At 48.0% G+C, this 21,843-nt stretch overlaps 1 protein-coding gene across 1 annotated transcript; it reads right to left on the bottom strand.

Moving 5' to 3' along the window:
* Positions 1 to 2,319: 2,319 nt before the first annotated feature.
* LOC103757524 (zinc finger protein 208) lies at positions 2,320 to 6,762 on the bottom strand. The gene is made up of 2 exons (XM_008923671.2): positions 6,609 to 6,762; positions 2,320 to 4,641 (listed from the first exon to the last, which is right to left on the bottom strand). The coding sequence occupies exon 2, from the start codon at positions 4,307 to 4,309 to the stop codon at positions 2,444 to 2,446; it is 1,866 nt and encodes a 621-aa protein (XP_008921919.2). The 5' UTR covers positions 4,310 to 4,641; positions 6,609 to 6,762; the 3' UTR covers positions 2,320 to 2,443.
* Between the last annotated feature and the right edge of the window lie 15,081 nt (positions 6,763 to 21,843).

Consider the following 21,843-nt stretch of genomic DNA (forward strand, 5'->3'; position numbering starts at 1 on the left):
TCAATTGCTCTGGAGCCAGGGACCCTCTCATTCCCACCACACCAGAACACACCAAGCACCATTTAGCTCCACGTGTCCCACGGAAGCACGAAATGTGCTCTCTTGTTCAAGTGCTCCCCACCACAGCCTGTCTCCATCTCCATCCAGACAGGCCATGCTGAATGCTGGAGACAGAACTGAGATCATACACACAGATAGTCAAGAGTCAGCGAGGTGATCCTCAGCCAAATTCCTCCTGAAATCCATGGAAACAATGTGCACAGCTAGAAACAGGACAGCAGTTGTGTCCAGACAAGCCTTACCTGACCCATGGTGGAAGACCAGATTTCTTTTTTAAAAAAGTCATCAGAGCTTGTATTTCTCTTCATCAACATAACATTCACTTTGGTTTAACTCCACTGAGATCCTGAATTTACTGTACAGACTTTAAGGCAAAAACAGACCGTGTGGGCATCCTTTGCACTTGGTGACAGAGACTGCTCAGGGAGTGCTGACACATGTGGGTTTCTGCATAAAACCTATGCAGTAAAAAATGAGGCAGTTATTGAGATTTTAAGCATTTTGGTGTTATTATCTGTTATTACCCTTTTAATGGGTTTAGGGAGAAAAGGTTGAAGGCTGTTTTGTTACTGTGAGGACTTGGCTTGCTTCAATCCTGGTGTCCCTGCCCATGGCAGGGGGGATGGAACCTGATGACCCTTACAGTCTCTTCCAACCCAAACCATTATTATTCTGTGATAATCCCCAGAAAAACCCACTTGGCTACCACTGGTACACATCTGACTTTGCTTTGCTCACCTGTTGCACTGTGTGGAGAATGTAGTGCTGTTCTTACATTTAAGAGTTCATAAAAAACCCCCAAAAATCAACAACAGAAAAGACACCCACTTTGTTCTTTTTTTTCTTTAAATACTTGTTTATTGAGAAGATATTACAAACTATCAGCCCTCATCTTCCCCAAAAGCTTGGACACCCACAGTGATGGAAGATCTGATGATGTCCAGGAAACCTACTGGCACTGACTTATTGCACGGAAACAATAATTCAACTGGCAAACCTCTCACACCAGTTCTTCTTCCTGGTAAAAGTCTCTACAGCCTGACTGTGCTCAGCTAATGAAAAGGAAATAAATGCCATCCATCTGGTGAGCATTTTCTCTCACTGTCATTCTCTACTGTATCCCTACCCCTCCTCAAGCCAAAAAGAGGCTGCTTTGTTTGGCTAGTTTGGCTCAGCCTTATTGTTCCCAAAAACATGGTTTCCCAGCCCTGCAGAGAGATTTCTACCCAGCATATGGCCCAGAACCATTTTTCTAACAAGGGTGTTCCTTAAGTCTCCCCTGGAACATCCTAAACTTGTTGTTTTTCCCTGTATGTCAGCCTTTTCTGTCCCAAAAAAGAATCTCCACCAGATCAGAGGGATTTGGGGGGAAACTTCATAGGAACCAGTTTATCTACAGTTTACAGGTGAGGGGACTGAGGTAGGCTTGCTTCTTGGACTCTGTGTACTACAGCAACATGAGGAACCCCAATATGTGTCTTTGCTTGGCATTGCCAGGTGGCCACATAGAAGCGCTGCAGAGAAATCTGGGAGAATGGCTCAGGGAATTGTGGATTCCATCACAACACCAGGGGCTTTCAAGACACAAAGATTCATCTGACCAGGGAACACTCAAACAAACCATCAGCAGTGAGTGATAACAACTGCTGAACTGTGCATGCTTCTGAGTAGCTGCACAGTCTCCTTTGCACTGGGAAGGGAAAACATCCCAATAGGAAAATCATTTTCTATTCTCTAGTCCATAAAGCCTGAAGATGTTTTCAACTATTCCTGCTACTTGGTTTGAATTTGCTAAATCATGCCCAGTTCAGGGATCTGGCTTAAGCCAATCTGGGAGCCTGGTTTGGGGGATTTGAGGCTTAGAACCCTGGTCTGGCTGGCAGTAGCTTCTCCCAGTGGACAAGGGTCCATCAGCCCAGGAGAATCAAGGTGTGGATCAGAGATACATGAGAGAGAACAGGAGACTTGGCTCTTGCTTTAAACACTTGACTAGATGGGAGAGGTTCTCATTTTTCTCAGAAACACAGTAACCTAACAAAAAGAAGTCCTGCCTGGTCCTTTTGGCTACATATCGTCCACACAAGATAATTTCAGCATCCACAACTTTAGTAGCACACACACACCATGACAAAGGATGCCAAGCTCTTATCCCTCCACCTCCAAGTGCTTGGGTTCTCAGCTCCATCCCACAGCTGTGAACAAGTGATACCCCGAGGGTTGTCCTCAGAAAAGTGCCTGATCACTGTTTTCCAGCTCTCCTCTGCCCCTTGACCCCGCTGAACCTTCAGGTTGACCCACCCACCCTCACACATAAGGCAAGCAGTTTGTCTCCATCTCTCCCCTTTCCCAAAGGACTTTCCCACAGGAGCAGGCATCCCACTGCTCAGCTCTCCTCTTCACTCTTCATGGGGGCCAGTGCCCTCTGTTCAGCGTGGTGGGGTCCAGTCTCTGTGGTCTCCCCAAGCTCTGAGCAGGGAGCAGTTCCTTCCCGCGCGTGGATCTTCTGGTGCCTCTTCAGGTACTTCTTCAGCCGGTAGCGCTTCCCACAGACCCCACACTTGTAGGCTCCCCCCCGGGAGTGGAGCAGCTGGTGTTTGATCAGGAGGCGTTTATGCGGGAAGCACTTCCCGCACTTGGTGCACTTGCAAGGCCCCATGCGGACGTGGATCGACTGGTGGCGGAAGAGGTTGGCCTTCTGGTTGAAGGTCTTCTCGCACTCTGGGCACTGGTAGGGCTCCTCCTTGGTGTGGATCCTCTGGTGCCGGACCAGGTTGGAGCGCTGGGTGAAGCTCTTCCCGCACTCGGGGCACTTGAAGGGCTCGCTCAGGTGGGCGCGCTGGTGCCGGACCAGCTTGCGGCTCATGCGGAAGCTCTCCCCGCACTCCCCGCACTTGTAGGGCCCCTCGCTCGTGTGGATCTTCCTGTGCCTGGTCAGGTTCGACTTCTGGTTGAAACTCTTCCCGCACTCGGGGCAGGGAAACATCCGCTCACCCCTGAGAGCTCCTTTTGCTGAGGGATCTCTCTTGGATGTGGATTTCTCCTGGTTCTCCAGCATCCCCTCTTTGGTGGACTGGCAGCGTTTCTTCTGCTTCCTCTTTGAGCTCTCCTGGTGGTTGGCCTCCACACCAGGTTCCTCTTTAATCTGGATCCTTTGGATAGCACTGAGCTTTGGCTTCTGTCCATAATGCATCCCAAAGTCAGTGCTTTCCTCTGGTTCTTCCTTCACATGGAGCACGTGGTTACTGGTTATAGCGACTTCCTGTTCGTGCTGCCCATCAGCATCTTCTTCCTTTTTAGGCTGTCTCCCCTGTAAAGCCAGCAGTGGGATCTTTGGATCAAAGAGCTTTCCATAGTCCGGGTTTTCTGGTGGCTCTTCCTTGACATAAGGTTTCTGGCAGGCCACTGCAGTAGTGCTTGCTGTGTCATCAGTGGGTGGCTCTGGCTCCTCCTTCACCTGGATTTTCCAAGGAGGGTTTTTTGGATTAGATGGGTTTCTAGGTATGCTACACCCCTGGGCTACATCTCCTTCATGAGCCATATTCTCCAACACACTCTCCTCTGACCTGAGGGCATACTTAGGCTCCTCTTTAACCTGGATGACCCGGAGAGACACGCTGTTGATGTGCCCCTTTTGCTTAGCATGATTCCTCTGGTGGACATCGAAATACCTCTTGGTGCTCAAGCTCTTCCCACACTCCGTGCAGATGAAGGGTCCCCCCCGGAGGTGGATCTTCTGGTGAGCCACCAGCGTGGCCCTTTGCCCAAAGCACCTGCTGCACTCGGGGCATTTGAAGGGCTTCTCCCTCTTGTGGGTCTCCCTGTGGGTGGTGAGGGTGCCCTTCTTCACAAAGCTCTTCCCGCACTCCGTGCAGGTGAACGGCCTCCTCTCCCTGTGGGTGTGCATGTGGGTGTTGAAGTAGATCCTGGTGCTCAGGCTCTTCCCACAGTGGGCGCAGGGGAAGGGGCCCCCCTTGGCGTGTGTCCTCTGGTGGGCAGCCAGGCACATCTCCAGGCAGAAGCAGCGCCCACACTCCCCACAGCAGAAGGGTCTCTCTCCCGTGTGGATGCTCTGGTGGGTGGTGAGGTGGCCCTGGGTGGTGAAGTGCTTCCCACACTCCCCGCAGGTGAACAGCTCCTCGGCCGTGTGGATCTGCTGGTGTCTCCTCAGGTTTCCCTTCTTGCTGAAGGATTTCCCACACTCCTGACACGGGTGGGTCTTCGGCACCCTGTGCTTAAAAATGTCTTTCATGGTAGCAGTGCCCCAGTACCCTGCACCTCGTGGGGCTGCTAAGCAGCTGATGGGTACAGCAGAGCAACAGAGTCATGGGGATGGACTGTCTGTGGGGATACAAAAGCCATCAGGACACACACATCAAAGTGTACTTGAACGGGTGCACTTTATTCCCTGTAGGAAACAGGTGTATGCCATGCTGTATGCCAGCTCTGGGCCAACATGGACTGTGTGGTATTCCTCATTCCTCATCCTTGTAACTCCATCTCCTGCCTCCTCTCATCTGGACAGGCTTCTCTGGCATTCCTGGAAAGGCTTCTCTGGTATTCCTGGAGACTCGAATTGCCAGACTGAAAAAATAAAGGGGAAATAATTAGGTTATTATTTCTTCCCCACCTCCTGTGTTCACTGTGTCAACACAACGGGTGACACCTTGGTGGCTGCAGGAAAGGCTGAACCTGAGATCTGTGAAGCCACAGGCCCAGCTGAGCACAAGCAGAGAGGGCAGGAACAGGATGATTTCCCCTGGCAATGGGGGATCTGTGATGCACTGACTGCTGTAATGACACGGAGGTTTTGGCTCTTCTATTGCTGCACTAGTGATTTACTCTTAGAACAGACCTCTGTCCTTTGACCAAGGAGAAATGTAAGTTAGTAAGCTAATTAAGTAATGCACCTTGCATTTCAATTAGACTCATTTTTGAGGAGTGACTCTGCAGCAACTTAAATCCCTTGAACTTAGAAGAAAACCCAAACTTGGCATCACTTACAAAACTGGGGTGTCCTGCTTTGGGCTGGCAGATCTCCAGGCACAGGGGAGGACAAGTCAGTGATGTCCTGAGTGGGCAGCTGGAGAAGGAAGACATGGAAAGCTAAAAGGCCTTTGTCCTCCTCAAGAGGGTTCAACTGGCAGAAGGGTCTTGATCCTAAGTATTTCCATCAGAAAAAATAAATAAATCAGGGCCAAGAGAGATGTGAGCAACATCTCCTATCAGGAGTGTGAATTGCAGCAGGGAGAAGAGCCAGAAAGGCTGAGGGGAGGAAGGCAGCGGTGCTGGAGATGCCTGTCAACAAGAGCATGTGTGGCTGGGCAGGATTTCACTGATGGTACTGATGGCTGAGGGTGAGGCTGCCAAAATCTCCAGTTATGGGGCAGGAGGCCAGCAAGGAAATATGCTGCCAATGTCACCTCATCCCTGGAGGTCTGAGATGCCGTGGCTGAGAAGATGAGTCGCTGGGGAGCTTGTCACTGAAGTGCAGGGGTGGGTAGGGGGGATGCCATGGGTCAGGGGACAAGTGGTGGGACATGTGGAGTACAAACATCCAGGCACAACTGTGGTGCAGAGTTTGCAGCTACGTGGTCCTCAGAAGAGAGGGGTCAGAGTGGTAAATGAAGAGCTCAATTATAATCAGTAAAATTACTTCAGATTTAGTCACGTTTCCTTTCAAGCTGATCCATCTGGATCCCCACCGATGCTGGTAAGAGCTATGACCAGAACACAACGTTCCTCCTGTCCGAGCTGAGTGCTCCATGATGGTACAGAGGAACCACAGGAAAACAAAATCAGTGATGATAATAATGATAATGATGATGATGATAATGATGATGATGATGATGATAATAAAACAAAAAAAATCAACTACCTGGAAAGTTATACCGAACCAGGAGAGACAAAACACACCCACTTGGAGCAGGAGCAGGAACTGGGTTTAGTATTCGCTGTTGGAGGGGAGGGACCAAGACTTCTCCATAGAGGGGGGAGCAGCTGTGTGACACTACAACAGGTTTTATTTTAACGCAGACAAAGCCTCAGCAGCAGCCAGGCTGGAAAGAGGACTCAGAAAAGTGCAGCACTGTATTTTTATTAAGGAAGGTCAGTAACCCCCTGAGTGGGTGGTGGATTGAGCCTCCTGGCACCAAGGACCCTCCCGGGGGGTGTGGGTGACGCCGGGGGGACACGGTCGGCCGCAGATGCCGGTGGCTCATTGCGGTGTCCGCGGCCTCTCCCCTCGCCATGGATGCTCTCGTCCGTCCCTTGCAGGCACCTCTCACCACCAGCAGCGTTTCAGTTGCCTGGATTTTTGTCAAAACCCAACAAATCCTCAAAAAAGGATAAAAGAAGAACCTCCTGCCTACTTTCTCCCTTTCACTTTCCCCCCGCCCCCCCCAGTCTGCAGATCCTACGGATCCAAATCCTCTCTTACTTCCAGCTCCGCAAGCCCCGGGGCTCGGGGTTTGAATCGAGGGCAGAATCAGATGCCAGGCAGTTGCTTCGTCTTTCCTTTGAGCTACAGGGACGAAACGAACGCCTCTTACCTGAGCGGTGCCTCAGGTTCGGGCGGGCATCTCCCTCCTCCGGGGCATCCTCGGCGGTACAACCGTGTGACTGGACTGGGAGTTGTGTCGCGGCCAGAGCCGGGCTGACCTAAAGGAAGTCTGTGGCCAGAGCAGAGAGAGTTACCGGAGGAAGGGTGAAGCCAAACAAAGCCGAAGAGGAAAGGCTGGCGGTGCAGGGGGGGACAGGGAAGATGCTCTGAGCTCGGAACGCCCGGAGGGATTTCCACGCCACCGTCGAGGTGTTGGCGGGAGCGCTGGGAGGGCGCGGAGGGGAATTTCTCCCTGATGAGTCTTTCTTCTGCACCGTTGTGTTGGTGGGAAGCTGGAAGGGTCCCCGGCTTGCGCTGCCTTCTGGGAATTGTAGTTCCCCCTCTGCATCGCTGGTCCCCATCCCGCCTTCCCTGCTTTGGCCACTGAGTCAGCATCAGGACATTTCCGTTTTGCCCCAGCTGTGTGTCAGCATCGGGACATTTCCCTCTTGCCCGAGCTGAGATTGTTCCTTTTTTTGTTGTTGTTGTGGGAAGGAAAACATCCTGAGGCACTGCAAGCATCCTTCTTCCCTCCCGGGCTGATTGTCTGGGACTTGCTCCAGGAAGCGTCAGGAGAGGAAAGACGCATTCCAGGGAGTATTTCTGTGTCTGTAGCAGCTTGCAATCCCCCTTGGAGGGGTGGCAGCCATCGAGGCTTGTGCCCATTTACCAGCAAAGGATTCCTTTAATGCTCAGTGACAGCACAGGAGTGAGTGGATTTGACAAGGGGGGACGCTGAGGTACGTGGAGTGGATTTAGCAGAGGGATGAGCATGGCCTGGGAGAGGCTGAGCCTCAGCAGAATCTCATGGGAAGCACCCAAACCTTCCTGAATCTGCACTGCACAATGAGGCTTGAAGGATTAGCAGGAAGCTCTAGCCCAGGATGCCTCCCTGTGAGGGTTTTAGGAGCATGGGAATGACAAAAAGCTGTTTAGCATGACTCTTCCCTGGAGCAGTCACTAGATGCTGTCTGTGTCTCTGAGGCTGGACAATAACACTCATTCCTGCATGCACCAGCTCCTCCAATCCTGTCCTAAATATGGCACAAGGCTGCAAACATGCTGTTCTCCCCCTCTCTGACTCAGGGAAACTGATGCAGGAGATGGTGAGGTATCTGGCTTGGATCACACAGGGAAATTTAAAGTTACAGGGTCCCTGGAGTTCAGATTTACTCTACACTCTGTACATGTCTGGGCTAAAAGTCTGCTGATGTATTTCCTACCCCAGTACAAACCAGCAGGATGAGGCAGCGGCACCAGTTTGAAGGTGCACCTACATTCCAGCTCATATCCCAGATCAGAGAGGAAAGAAGTCATAAAAATTCAACCACCTCTACACCAGTTCATGCACAGAGAAGATACACAAGCCTCATTCAGTTTGCCTTACTGAAGCTGTCAGCTTTGAGGCACAAGTGCCACAGCAGGTCCCTGAGAGACAGGAGAGACCACAGTGTAGGGCCACAGTAGATCCCAAGTCACGTTCAGGACTCCTTAGGCAACTTGCCCCACTTTCCATCCTTCCTATTTCCATAATATCTTCCCACAAATCCTGCTCAGTTCCAGTCAGCAGCCCCATCAACCAGCTCATCTGGATGTGTGACTCCATGGAGGGTGAGAGGTTGGGGCAGGGCATGGATGAGGGGCTGACATGGAGCAACTGAGAGGGGAATGTTTGTGTGACTCCTTTGCTGCTGAAAGTTCTGGAGGAGGGGCCAGGATCCTGCCATTCCATCTGTGTCAATGTCCATTCATCCACTGGGGCACAGTTTACCTTGCTCCAAAGTGGATACCTCCACTGAGGCATTTGACTTGTGCCCTCAGGGTTCCTGTTTCTCTCCACTGACATCTGCATTTTCCAAGCTCATCCTCTCCTTCAAACAAACCACATCTGCCTGATGTCCCCTCAGGCCCATGCCAAGTCCCAAAATCCAAGAAAAGTGAGATAAAATATTCCATTATATCATCCCAAGGTTTTGCTCCTGCGGTCAAAGTAGACTCAGAGCACCTTATGTTCATCCCCAAAAGGGCTTCATGGGCAAAGTTTCAGGGCAGAATTAGGCTGTGTCCAAAATTGGGTCTTCCTAAGCCCAGCTTGGAAGTGGTGGCCCCCCAAGCCTGAACAATCTCTGCTATCTCAGGGAAACCCACTCTGGAAGTGCAGCTGTGCCATCAGCTGCCTCTACAATGCACCACTAGATGCCAGTGAAAGCTCTTCCTGGTTCTCCTGCTTAGAAAACCTCACACTTTGGGCAATTTGCTTTGTTATATTTTGTTTTTTTTAAGTAGTCCCTTTTGATTCACTTTTGATCTAATAAAGTCTCCTTACAATTAGGCAATATGTATAAATATGTGTGATTGTGTTTTGTTCACATCCTCTCTCTGTTTCTCCACTTCTCTCTCTGTTTGTCAAAGATATATTATCTATTTGCTATTATTTAAATGAGAACTATTTCCCAGTGCCTCCCCAGACCAGGATCTCATCCCCAACCTCCTTTCCTCATCCTGCTTCCTATTAAACACTCCAGTCTTCAAACCTGCCAAATCCCCAACCCACCTCATCGTGACCTGATGTCCTGACATGGACATCATTCCAAGAAACATCCAGGTGTTGGCATGGCATATCCAAGCCCTCTCCTCCTTTGGGAGATGATTCTTCATATCGGGTCACCAAAAGGCAAGATGCAGGTCCAACTTATCCAGCTCTGGGAATAATAGCCTGGAGGAACAGACCTGCACAGAGCTGGGAAGGGTATTAAGGAGCAGAAGCAATTTAGTGCAGTAGTGCCTATAACCAGCTCGCAGATGTTTGGTGTTTAGTGAGAAGGTGAAATGAATGAAACTAGAAAAGAAACCCTACATGGGGAAAGGATAAAAATTAAACAAATCTCACAGCCCTGTGCAGCATTGATCTCTGTGCTGCACTTCCCTGGTGTAGAGATTGGTATAGGACTGAAATGATCTCACCTTCTGTCTTACAGTGCCTGGAGTTCTGCACTTTGCCAAAAATAATCTGTCCCATGTTACCCTCTCGCATTTTCGCAGGGTCTAAGCCTTTGAGCAGCCTCCAGGCTTTGCACACACTATTATTTTCACCTGGCTGGGCAAGCTCCAAGTTGCTTGGACTGTCTCTTGGGCACTCAGGGTAAGCACAAAGCTCAGCAGCTACCCAGACTCCAGAAGGAGTGCGTGTTTGTGCTGGGCACAGCCACCCTCTCACGACAGAGGACACCCAGGGTCAGGAACACCTTCCCCTTTGGGCAGGTTGTGTGTTGGTGCAGATTTCTCCTCCAGCACCCAGTGCACCTCTCACTCTCCTGAGTGCCTGATGCTGGCTGCCCTTGGAGACAAGATGTTAGACTTGATGGGGTAAAGATCTGATCCAGATTGGCAGTGTCTGTGTTGCTTTTTCAGACAAACCCAACTCTGTGTTTGACTGGCCAACTGTATCTGACAGGGCTACAGAGGAGAAGTGAGAACTAAATTTAAGCCAAGCTGTCACATGCTCCAGTGCCTGATTAATTATTCAGTGAAATAAAAATGGAATTTGGCAAATTAAAGGAGAATGGGTAAATGAAATCTTCACTCTGCTTTAGCAGGAAATATTGATGCAGGTTTTATTAAAGATGCCACAGTTAATCATGTCAGGAGGCTTGAGGGTGAGAGGTGGGTTGTGCTGGGCACACACAATGCAGGAGGGATGGACAATTCAGTGTGGAGAGATAAGGCAGCAGGGAGCCCAGTTATTTGTTCAGGTGAGTCCGTGATTGTTCCTGAGATTTGCAAACACGATAGGTGCCAGCTGAGGCTGAGGGAGCCCCTCACTGCCTTGTTACACTACAGATTGTTTTTATTAATTTAGGAAACAGCTCTCACAGCAAGGCAAATGTGATACAAGAGAATAAAGTGTTCAAAATGACAACTAATTTTCTGTGCTATTCCAGACTCCCCGCTTTTCTTTAATTGCTTTCGAGCTTCTGATTAGCAAGGAAAGCTTTTCTTTTTTTGGCCCACATCTCCTACAGCTTCATTGTGCAGCCCAAGCCCACGGTTTCCCCTCCTGCTGCCATGAAAACAACTGCAGTGTCTGTAGCTCCTTCCATATCCACCACATTCATCTGATAAGAGCTTGAAATGAAAAAGTGGTTTAAGCACAAATGGCCTCAGCATTGATTTCAACCTGGACAGATAAGAATGACCCATCTGCCTTTCTGTCCTACCAGTAAAGGGTTCCTGAAGGGTCAGTTGCTTGGGTTTGTTTTCCTGGGGAGAGCTGCAGTCAGGGCTGGTGACTCCCTCCCTCTCTGTCAGGAGGAAAAAGGAAGGATTATGACTGTGATGCCCCCAAATCAGAAAGCCCTCCTTGCCCTATTCACCCTGCCTCGAGTGCTGTCACCATTGTGACAGGGATCAAACATCTCCAAGTCTTACAAGTGTTGACAGGGAACTGGGATGTTACAAGGACCGTGGTACCTGTCCCTGCACCCATCACCCTTTCATCCCCTGAGTCCTGCTCTCTTCACTCTGGCTGCAACTTTCTTTCCCAAACCAACAATCCTGTTATAAGACAACATAAAAAAACCCCAAAACTCAATTAGTAATGGCTAAATGACACACCCAAGGTTGAACAGCACATCAACAGCAGAGCAACCTCTCAGAAGTTGGTGTGAGGCAGCACAGCTCTGCTGTGTAACAGCAGCTTTCCCAGAGCCTTTCTAACACAACAGCTGCTGGCCAGTGCTCTTGCTCTCCTGGCTTCATCCTTCCTCCTCAACAAACCCCGTAGGTCCTCCCTACCAATAATCATGTGCAATGAAGTTGTAGCTGCTTGAGTAGTGAGTGCTACTTGTATTCTGATGTGTTTCAGTCCCCACATCCCACTGAGAGGGAACCAAAGAGGTATCCCTGGGACTGGGAGGCATCTTCCAAATCCAGATTATAGAAGTGGGGTCTAGTCGTGAGCCTGGCCTGTGCTGGTGCCTCAGTTTCCCTGCCTGGAGGGAACTGACATTTCCAAGAAGGGGAAGCCTTTGCTTTCAAATCCCTGCAGCAAAGACAGGCTCCCTGATACTGAGAGAAGCTTATATTCAGTGGAGGAATTTTAAGGTCATGAATCATCTGCTTTAATTTAGACATCTGCCTTAGGCTGAGATGAATCACACCCCAGGCCTGCCTGACTTGGTTTCTGCATGCTACCTGGGAAGCCTGGCTCAGGGAACCCTGCACATATTGCCAAGTAAATCCTGCTGACAGGAGGTCCCTGAAGGACCAAACCCTGATGTGCTGGCTCCCCTCTTCCCATGAATCTTACCAACTTCACTTCTCTCTGGGATTTGTCAATGGAGAGTAAAGGAAAGAGGCAGGTGTGAATTCTCTCACCAGGAGGCCAAGGAGGTGTTGTGCCTCCTCTGACCTGCCCTGTCACAGGGTGCAGGGCTCGGGGGAAGCCCAATGTGCCCCGCTGCAAACAGCCCTGAGAGCTGTGAACAGCTGTGGGAAAGCTGCAGATAAATGTGTAACTAAATGCCCAGGGCTGCCCTGTGTGATGGTGATGAAAGAGAGTTGAATCTTTGTGCACATCCCACACAAACACCTCCTGTTCTCCCTTTCCACACTCCCCGATGGCCAAGGTGGTTTGTCCTAAGATAAGAACACTTCGGCTTTAAATGGAAAGTGAGTAAGTTTAGATCAGATTTTAGGAAGAAAATCTGTGGGGTGGGGAGGCCCTGGCACAGGTTGCCCAGAGAAGCTGTGGCTGACCCATCCCTCTAAGTGTCCAAGGCCGGATTGGACAGGGCTTGGAGCAACCTGGGATAGTGGAAGGTGTCCCTGCCCATGGCAGGGGGGTGGAACAAGATGATCCTTAAAGTCCCAACCCAAACTGTTCTATGATTCTGTGAACAGCAAGTGAATATTGAAGAAGGAGCTGTCTGGCTGCTCCTATAAATAATGCATTCCAGAAATGGAGAAACTGAAGTGTTTGTGGTTGACTTTGGTGAAAAATGGGATAAAATGCTGCTGGAGACTGGGCCAACCAGGAAAACTGTTGTGACAAGGTTGCAGGCAGCTTCTGGGTGGATCCCACACCTGGCAGGGATGCCTGCAGGGCATGTCAAGTTCAAAGACAGGGAACACTCACTTTTGGATGAGTGAGTAAAAAGCACTAAAATCTTGTCAAACACTGAGGAAAATCTTAAAGCAGCTCCATAGGTGCCTCATTGCTTTGTAATTGTGAGTTCTGCAAGGCCAGAGACTGTAAACCTGCTGATATTATAATGCTTTAGACAACACAGACTGCTGACCAAATCTGAGACTGAGTGGCCAAGCTGCACATAGACTTCTCTGAGAAGTTCAGACAGCAAAGGGATCTCACTGAAGCTCATGACTCAACAGGAGGGACCATAACCCAACTTTACTATAACCTAAAATAATCTCTATAAAATGAAATAATCTATAATCTAAACTATATATATCAGAGAGTAGGTATTTAGATACTGCATTGGCAATATTAAGGTCCTGTATTAGCAATAAATCTAATCATAATCATCCAGATAATCACTGTGTCCTATTGTCATGCCTGGCTAAGAGCCTTCACTAGACTACACTGCCACATCACTAATATTTCTCTTGCTTTGTTTTCTAGTGTAGAGAACATTTCCTCCTTGCATTGCTTCTTAGATACATCATCCATGTAGTAAAAATACATCCTAGGAGAGAAGCACCACTCACTCCCCTGGACCACGGAAAAGAGTAGCCTTATATTGAAATGCTCAGCCTGTGCTTAAAGGACAAGCTTCCTTTGGCACAGGGTAGTCATTGCTTCTTTCTTTTAGATGCACTTTGGTTTAATCCCTCTCATCCCCCCTATCACCCTCCTCAAGAATCATTTACTGTCCTTCTCTTGAGAAAAAATAGTCAGGATTTCTATTTATAAAGTCTACAAGACTTAATAAGGATAATGAAGTCATTTTTGGAGGGTAGAAACACGTTTTCAAAGTGGTTTTATCTATCTACAGAGGACCAACAAGCTGGTGAAGAAAATTAACCAAACAAAATACTCAGTTTAAAAGTGGTTTTATCCATCTACAGAGGACCAACTGACTGGCGAAGAGAAAAATCCAAACAAGGCCTTTCATCAGCTTTTGTGACTTCTCAGAGACCTAGTGAGTAGTTCACAAATTTATCTCTTTCAAATCATGTGAAAAGCCAGAGGAATTGAAGTCTTCATCCATCAGACTTTACTCTCATGTTTAGGGTGAGCTTTTAGCCAACAGCTGGAAAGCCCCATGGATTTCAACCAAGAAGCCTTAAAAACCAAACCTGCTTATGAAAAAATGGGGTGGAAGTCCTTCCAGCATGACATGGAAACCAAATGTTTTAGGAAAAATATCTGTGAGCCCTCCAGCTCCAGGATATTTAGGATCAGTAACTCTTGTGCTCCTCGTGATTCAGTCACCACCCTGAAAGGAGACACCCAGAGCATTACTGGTACTTCTGCATCCTCAAGGCCTCACCTCATGAGACACTCAGCAAAGATGTCAGCTGTTTATAAATATTTTGTCAGCTGTTAATAAATATTTAGCATCTTGTCCAGGTGAGGGGTCATGGTGAAGTGCCCACGTTTCCAGAGTACAGGTGTTGGCAGTGTGAGCTAACAGCAGTCATGGGGATTTGCTGGGTGCCTGCTCAGGGGAGAAGACACTATTGATATTTAAAGGTTTGTTGTCTTGTTTTCTTACACTTCTTCTAGAGGTGGAGAAAATGAGTGGCATCCTGGTTCTTGTATTTTATATGCTGCTTCAAAGGAGAGGATGCTTTAAAGGATACAAAAGAGGGTTGAGAATGAAAAAAGCCCCATTTTCCTTGTTATCTGCTCAGTGTGGGCTGTGATGTGCTGTCAGGCAGCTGTAGCTCTGCATGACATTAGAAACACCTTCACTCATCTCTCATGCTCTCCCATTTTATTTGGAGCAAGCCAAGTCCTTTATTTGAAGCAAAACCTAGAGCAAGCACTGGCTTTCAAAATTAACAAATGCTGACATTCAACACTAATCTTTTCCAAGAGCAGAGTAGATGTGAGAACAGCCCAAGTAGCTTTGCTCTTTGAATGGGTGATTTCATTCGCTGTGCAATTAATTTGAAGCTCTTGAAATCAGCCTGTTTGTAACCACCAGAGTAGGGCAGGAGAGCTGTTATCATCCAGCAACAGCGAGAGAAATAAATGGGTTTATTTATCTGCAGAATAATCAATACACCTTGAATCCTGGGTTCAGTTTCAGGCCCCTCACTGCAAGAAGGACATTGAGGGGCTGGAGCGGCTCCAGAGAAGGGAACAGAGCTGGTGAAGGGTCTGGAGCACAAATCTGATGAGGAGCTGCTGAGGGAGCTGGGTGGGCTCAGCCTGGAGAAAAGGAGGCTTGGGGGGGACCTTATCATTCTCTACAGCTCCCTGAGAGGAGGGTGTAGCCAGGTGGGGGTTGGTCTCTTCTCCCGGGTAACAAGTCATAGGACAAGAGGAAACAGCCCTAATTTCTGCCTGGGGAGGTTTAAATCAGATATTTGGGAAAATTTCTGCACTAAAAGGGTGGTCAGGCATTGGAACAGGCTGCCCAGGGCAGTAGTGGAATCACTGTCCCTGCAAGGGTTCAAAAAACACGTGGGTGTGACACCTGGGGACATGGTTTAGTGGTGGACTTGGCAGCGCTGGGTTAATGGTTGGACTAGATCTTAGAGGTCTTTTCCAACCTTAATGATACCAAGATTCTATGATAAAGGCATGGATCAATGGCTCACTGTCCAACAAGCACCCAGTGACAAGCAGAGTGCCCCAAGTGTCACCACCAAGTCCCACATTGTCCAGCATGTTCCTGATATCCAGCTAAGAGCAGGAACAACTGCCCAGTGAGGTAGTGCTGTGTCCATTCCTGTAGGCTGTCAGTGCCCAGATGGAAAAAGCCCTGAGCAACCTTTTCTGCCCTCAGACTTCTTGAGATCCCCTTCAGCCTGAACTACCTTGTGATCCTAAGGTCCTGAGATGCAGCCAGTATCAGCATTAGGCTCAGAAAATCACCAGTTGACACAAAATTAAGGCAAGTACTGGGAATATTTCTTCCTCCTCAATAAAGAGAAGCCCTGTGGAGCAGTGGGGCACCTGAGCACATCACTGCTACCCGGGTCTGTGTCGCTTCACTGGGAATGTGGTATTGCTCTGGGTTGAGATGAGGATTCAGAGCAACACTTGTTTTCTTACCTCTTCTTTTATTTCCTTCTTAGGCCATAAATAGATTTAGTTTGTGTGTGCATATATAAACAGATAGTTTATTCCTGTATTTAAATGGATTTCACAGAATCACAGACTTGTTGAGGTTGGAAGGGGGATGATCTCTGGAGGTCATCTGGTCCAACCCTCCTGTTAAGTAGGGCCACCTAGAGCTGGTTGCTCAGGGCCATGTCCAGATGACTCGAATACCTCCAATTTCTACGGTTTTTAGTCTAAAAAAATTGTTTTTACACTCTGAGTTGTCCCAGCTTTAAAAAGAGAATGGATGCTCTTCAGCTGCTGCATTCTGGGCTCCACAGAGAACTGCTCCAGGTCCCTGAGTGATACAGGTGGTAATCATGTGACAGTAAGTCTCATCTAATGTGAACCCGAGCTCTCACCTCCTGCTCTGTGGACTGGGCTGAGTTAGTAGGTTTTGCTGCATAACTGAAACCATGAGGACTTTCCACACAAGCACAACAACCCTGTTGAAAGCTCAGTCCCCTGTTGTTACTCCAGGACTCCTTCTGTACACGGGGAATCTGCTGCTGCCCTCCCTGCCCGTGTAGGCAAACTGCCGTGGTTATATAAACACGGGCTGAGTCCCTGGAGAGCAAAGTGCTGTCAGCAAATCAGAGGATGGCTCTCCTGTTGAAAGGAGCAGATGGTGCTTATTAACAGCATGAGCACCATAAAAGAAACCTTTGAAGTGCCAGGGCTTTGTTGCTCTGCTGTCGAAGTCAATGGAACTTTAATGCCGTGGCTTCCACTGGAGTGGAACCAGGCTCTCCCCACTGATCTTGAAGAATATACTCAGGCAGCAGAGAGAGACTGATCTTCCAGTCCTCCAAATTTGCTTAGGTCAGAACTTTTCTACCATGGTGTTCTGTGGGGGTGTCTGTGCTGTGTTTCAAGCAGCCTCCACTTGCACGAGTGCCCTGAGAAGCGCCAGCCCCAGGCTGAGCCCTGACACAGGGTTGTGGGGTGTGATCCTTGAGCAGGTGTCTGCTCAGCCTCCAGACCCAGAAATGCAGATATTTCTCTTCCTGCCTGACCCTGAGATTCCCCATCCCTGAAAGGGTTCAAGGTCAGGTTGGACAGGGCTTGGAGCAACCTGGTCTAGTGGAAGGTGTCCCTACCCATTGGAACAAGATGAGCTTTGAGGTGCCTCCCAACTCAAACTGTTCTATGATTTTATGATTCCATGACTCAGCTCCTGGAGTCAGCACAGCACGAGCTGAACCTGCCTGTGGTTGTGCCATCCTTGCACCTATGTCTGATCTGCTGGCACAGGACAGTGACACAGGAGGGAGAGATCCTGCTGTCACACAAACCAGAGCTGCTGCATGTGGAGGAGCCCTCAGGCACCCCACCCCTGCAGATCACTGGAAAAACATCCCAATGCACTTGTCCTGTTCTCACCCATTCTTAGGCATCTCTATATGCACTATCATAGTGGTGGCTCTACAGACCAGCTCTCAGCCAGCTTTGTATCCTTCATAAAGCCCTTGCAGGGCTGTCCCACTCTTGCTGCTCCCTGGCAGAGGATTGGAAAGGGAAGGGCAGTGTCAGTGTCTCCAGTTTTTCACCAGTGGGGAAAGCAAGGTGCAGAGCAACTTTCCTCCATGTTTTAAAGCACTATTACGCTGCTGGAAATTAGACCCAGCTTTACATCCACTTTCCTGGATGTGTGTAGGGGGAAGGACAGGACGCACAGATTATAGCACTTTAATGCCTCTAAGAATGATTTTAAAAGAGTTTTATATTGTTGCTGGTGGCCAGCTCTTTCTGAAAGGCTAAACAGAGATCAGTGACTCATCCTGGCCAGGAGCATCCCTCTCTTCTGTGTTACCTTGGCATAATCCTGCAGAGGAAGCAGTGGCACTGTATTTCTTTTGCCTGCAGGTTTTTGCATGAAGACAGCTTTATCCAAACGAGCCAATCTTTAAATCTTTCTTGTGTGAAATAAAGTGCTCACGTTATTCTGGGACGTCTAACACCTGCTTAAAAACCTCCAGGGATGGAGAAGCTCCAGCTCCACCAGTCAATAAATCCCAGTGTTTCTTCCAGGAGGAAGCAGAATTTCTGTCACAGTCTTTCTAATGCTTGATAATGAGCTCCTGATGCCTCCCTTTGTGAGGGAGGCTGGATTGTGTCTATTTAGTAGAGCGTGTTTCGCCGTGCTTTTGCAAAGTGGAAACATGGTGTTTCTGAAACAAATGGGGCTGTTTATCCAACAGCAATCCACAGAGGTGGCACAATCCCAGCCATGTGCTTGTAGATTATTTCCAAGTTACGACTCCATATTCCTCCTTCTTGCTGCCTTGGCTGCTCCTTCCAACTCTGCTGCATCTTGCTGTGGAACAGATCCTGATAACTTTGGGATACAAAGCACAGTGAGCAGCACATTGGGATACAGCTCTGAGCTAACTTCAGACTTTTGAGGCAGTTTTGCTCATTAGGGTCCCTCAGTCTATAAATGATATAATGACTTAGCCCACTTCATGAAAAAAGTGATGAAGATGTCCTCTGTACCATCCTTTTTCTCTGCTCTGAATGTACAGGGACTCTGGACACCTGCCTTAGATTAGATACCCAGACCACCAAAGGGAAGGGAGATGAAGTCCTACCCTTGGTCTGCAAAGGGTCTCGTTGATGTTTGTGGGACTGATGTGGAAAGATAGTGAGGCCTTGGCTCAGTGCATTAAACATAAATATTTCATGTCTTGTGAGATGCTCTGCCCCAGAAGCTTCCAGCTTTTGCTCCAGGGAAGCACAATTCTCTAAAGTCTCTATCTCAAGTCTCTCTTCCCTGTGTGGGTATCCTGAATGCCTCAAAGCTGTGCAAAAGGCCACAAAAACCTACATTTAAGCGCCTAACTTGAATATTCTTTGATATGAGAGCGAGTGTTTGAGGTGTGCTTATAGAAAACACAGCCAATTACTTCCATGTGACCCCAAAGGTCCTCACAGATGGTTATTTTCACAGGGACACTCAGGAGGCCACTCTGCTACTGATGGAGGTGCAGAATAGAGCGTTTTCCATTTTCCTGGGGAATCATGGGATGACCCAAAGGAGGACATTTATTCTGGAAAGCTGTTTCTTCCAATAATTTGCAGGGTTTGACCTCCTTTTTTTTTTTATTTTCTGAGAAAAACAACAGTCAGGAATGAAGATGCTTGTCAGGATTTAGGATTCTCAGTATATTTTTGTCAGTAGAGGGAGAATTTTTTTTTTTCCAAGCAAAGATAACAGGACCTGTGAAATCTGTCAGATTGGAGCTCATGTCAGCTGCTCCTTAGAGATGCTAGTTGAACAGGCTGAACTTTAAACACTGAAGTTAAAACTCTTTCTAAAATAATGAAATCTGTTAAAAAGGATTAAAAAAAAAAAAAAGCTTTGCTGTGCTTTATCTTTTTCTTTCAAAGAAACTTGAGATTCCCCGTAATAATGTGATTTCAAGCAGTGTAACAGTGAGTGAAATGGAATGACTGAGGTTCTCAAGAAAATCAGAAGTGTTTGGTCACACTGCAAAGAGGAATTAAATGGTCAATACAGCGAGAAAAATCAGGATTGTAGTAAAATAAAGCCAATATATGGGAAGCAACTGTCCATCCTAACAAAGCATATGAGTTAATCACTGTAGAGTCCTTTGTTGCCAAAAGGGAAAATAATCTCTTCCATCATGATTCATCTGTCCTGTTTTGGCTCGTGTCTGAGCTGTGCCTCAGGACCCTCTGACCAAATTTCACTAAATCTCTGCTGCTTTCAAAAGATCTGAAGATGCTTAACTCACAAGGAGGCAGACACTGTCCAGGTATTTACTTTGAACTGAATATTCCTCCCTCCAGCTGTCCCGGCCTTTGTGAGTTGGAAGTTTTTCACAGAAGCCCCCCACATCTCTGTTCCTGCATTTGCAGGTCTCATTTGACCACGTTTGCAACAACTGCCTCCTGTTTCTTCAGTCGACCCACAGTAATTACAGGAACGTGGGAGCAGAACCTGGTCTTGCCAGCTCTGCTTTTCCTGCATTGTCTTGGAATTCATTCATTCACATACTAACACTGAGCTACAAAAGTCATGTCCCACGGTAATGAGTATGTTTGTAAGCTGACAGGGAGAAAAATGATGGCAATTAGTAGGCTGAAAACACAGGGAGGAGTGTGCAGTGCTAGTCTTTCCAGAGGAGCTGTTCTGGTTATCTGTGTTTGTTTGCTGATGACCAGGAAATGTAAAGATTTTCCACATTCTTTTCACTGTCTGCTGAGGAGACGTGTGATCAACAAGGAGGTTTTAGTAGCAAAGGGCTGTGCAAAACACATTTCCCACGGTATTAAAAAATTAAGAAGCTCCCAAATATGTGACATCTCAGCTCTTCTGTGTTATTTCATTCCATCTGGCCTCCTTCACATACCTAAGGTACTCTCAGAAAGATCCCTATTCAGTTCCATCCTCCTCATTCCAAACAGCATATGCCAACCAGTTTGTATGAGAAAAGTCTGTTTGTTAAATTTTGTGGGTTCATGATCCACTCTCCAAAAAGGTGATGATCACAGCTGACATGCTCAACATCACACAACCCACCAGGAACAATCACTTCCTAATTAGTGACAGGCAGCACATACACTGACATCTCCTCTGATCCCAGCTGGGAATAGCACAAACTGGCTCCTGGAAAGGTGGCACAGCTGAGCTGATGGTGCAAATATTATTGTTTACAAGCTGCCTGAGCTCAAAGGAAACAAAGCTTCAGAAACCTCCAAGAAAATTTCTCAGCTCTACTGACATCATTTCTACCGTGAGGGGGAAGCTTTTTAAGAAAAAAACATAGAATCATAGAATCATTAAGGTTGGAAAAGACCTCTAAGGTCAAGTCCAACCACTAATCCAGCAGTGCCAAGTCCACCAGTAAACCATGTCCTCATGTGCCACATCTGTACACTGGATGAACGTGTCCAGGGATGGTGATTCCACCACTTCCCATCCCATTCCTATACTCTTTCCAAGCTCTTCTCCTCCCTTCTTAGAGCCCTCTAAAGGCAGTGTGACAGGTAAGGCCCGTTCACAGGAAGCTTTACCCATAGTAACTCCAGTTGAGTAGAGCAACTTCTGGAGCATCAGTCTGTGCCCTTGCACTGGGTATTGAAGACTGGATATTGGAATCTCCTGCCAGTGTCCAGTTTTAGGGGCTGTTGGGAGCCTCTGGAACCTGGTCTGGGGCAACCCTGCATGACTGATGCCAAGTAGTAGCAGTGTTGTGTCCCCTTCTCCAAAGGGTCCTGACCTTGCAACCTTGTCTTGCTTACTGGGAGCTTTGTCTGATGAGAGGGAGCCATGAAACAGCTGAATACCTGATCCTCAGTCCAGCTGGGAGCTCTTCTGCTGTGCCAGAGCCATCCTTCTGGAAGGTACTTGTACATGACTGTCCTATGAGTGTCTGATGGGAGACTGAGAAAAGTCACAGCATTGTTCAAGCAAAAATCTGAAGTCCACCAACCAGGAGATGACAATGTCATAGCCAGCTCTGTGTTACATGATGCAGGGAAGGAGGTATCACCAAGATATATTTTCCTAAGCAACCAGTAATGTGGGAAGGCTTGTTTTTAGACTTGTCTTAAGACTGGGTCTTAATTACTGAAGCAGTGGGACCAGGTATGCACAGTGTGTCATGGTAAACACAAACAGGATGCTCCAGATTCATCAGCCTTGTGTCTGAATTATGCTCTGATACTTGTCACTCTTTGCTTTAATGCAGCCATGCAGAGGAGAAAGTCATTTGATCTGTGCAGGCAGCACAGTGTAGCCAGCAGGGATCCATTATTTTCTCTGCTGCTTATTGGAAATTAGCATTAATTGACGGTCATTAGCTGAGAAGTGCCTCTAATCAGTCAGCTCTTTATCAAGTTTAACATTCATTCATTCATTCTA

The sequence above is a fragment of the Manacus vitellinus genome, unplaced genomic scaffold (genome assembly GCF_001715985.3).
Source record: "Manacus vitellinus isolate BGI_N305 unplaced genomic scaffold, ASM171598v3 scaffold_12_pilon, whole genome shotgun sequence".
In the NCBI taxonomy this organism is placed as follows: Eukaryota; Metazoa; Chordata; class Aves; order Passeriformes; family Pipridae; genus Manacus; species Manacus vitellinus.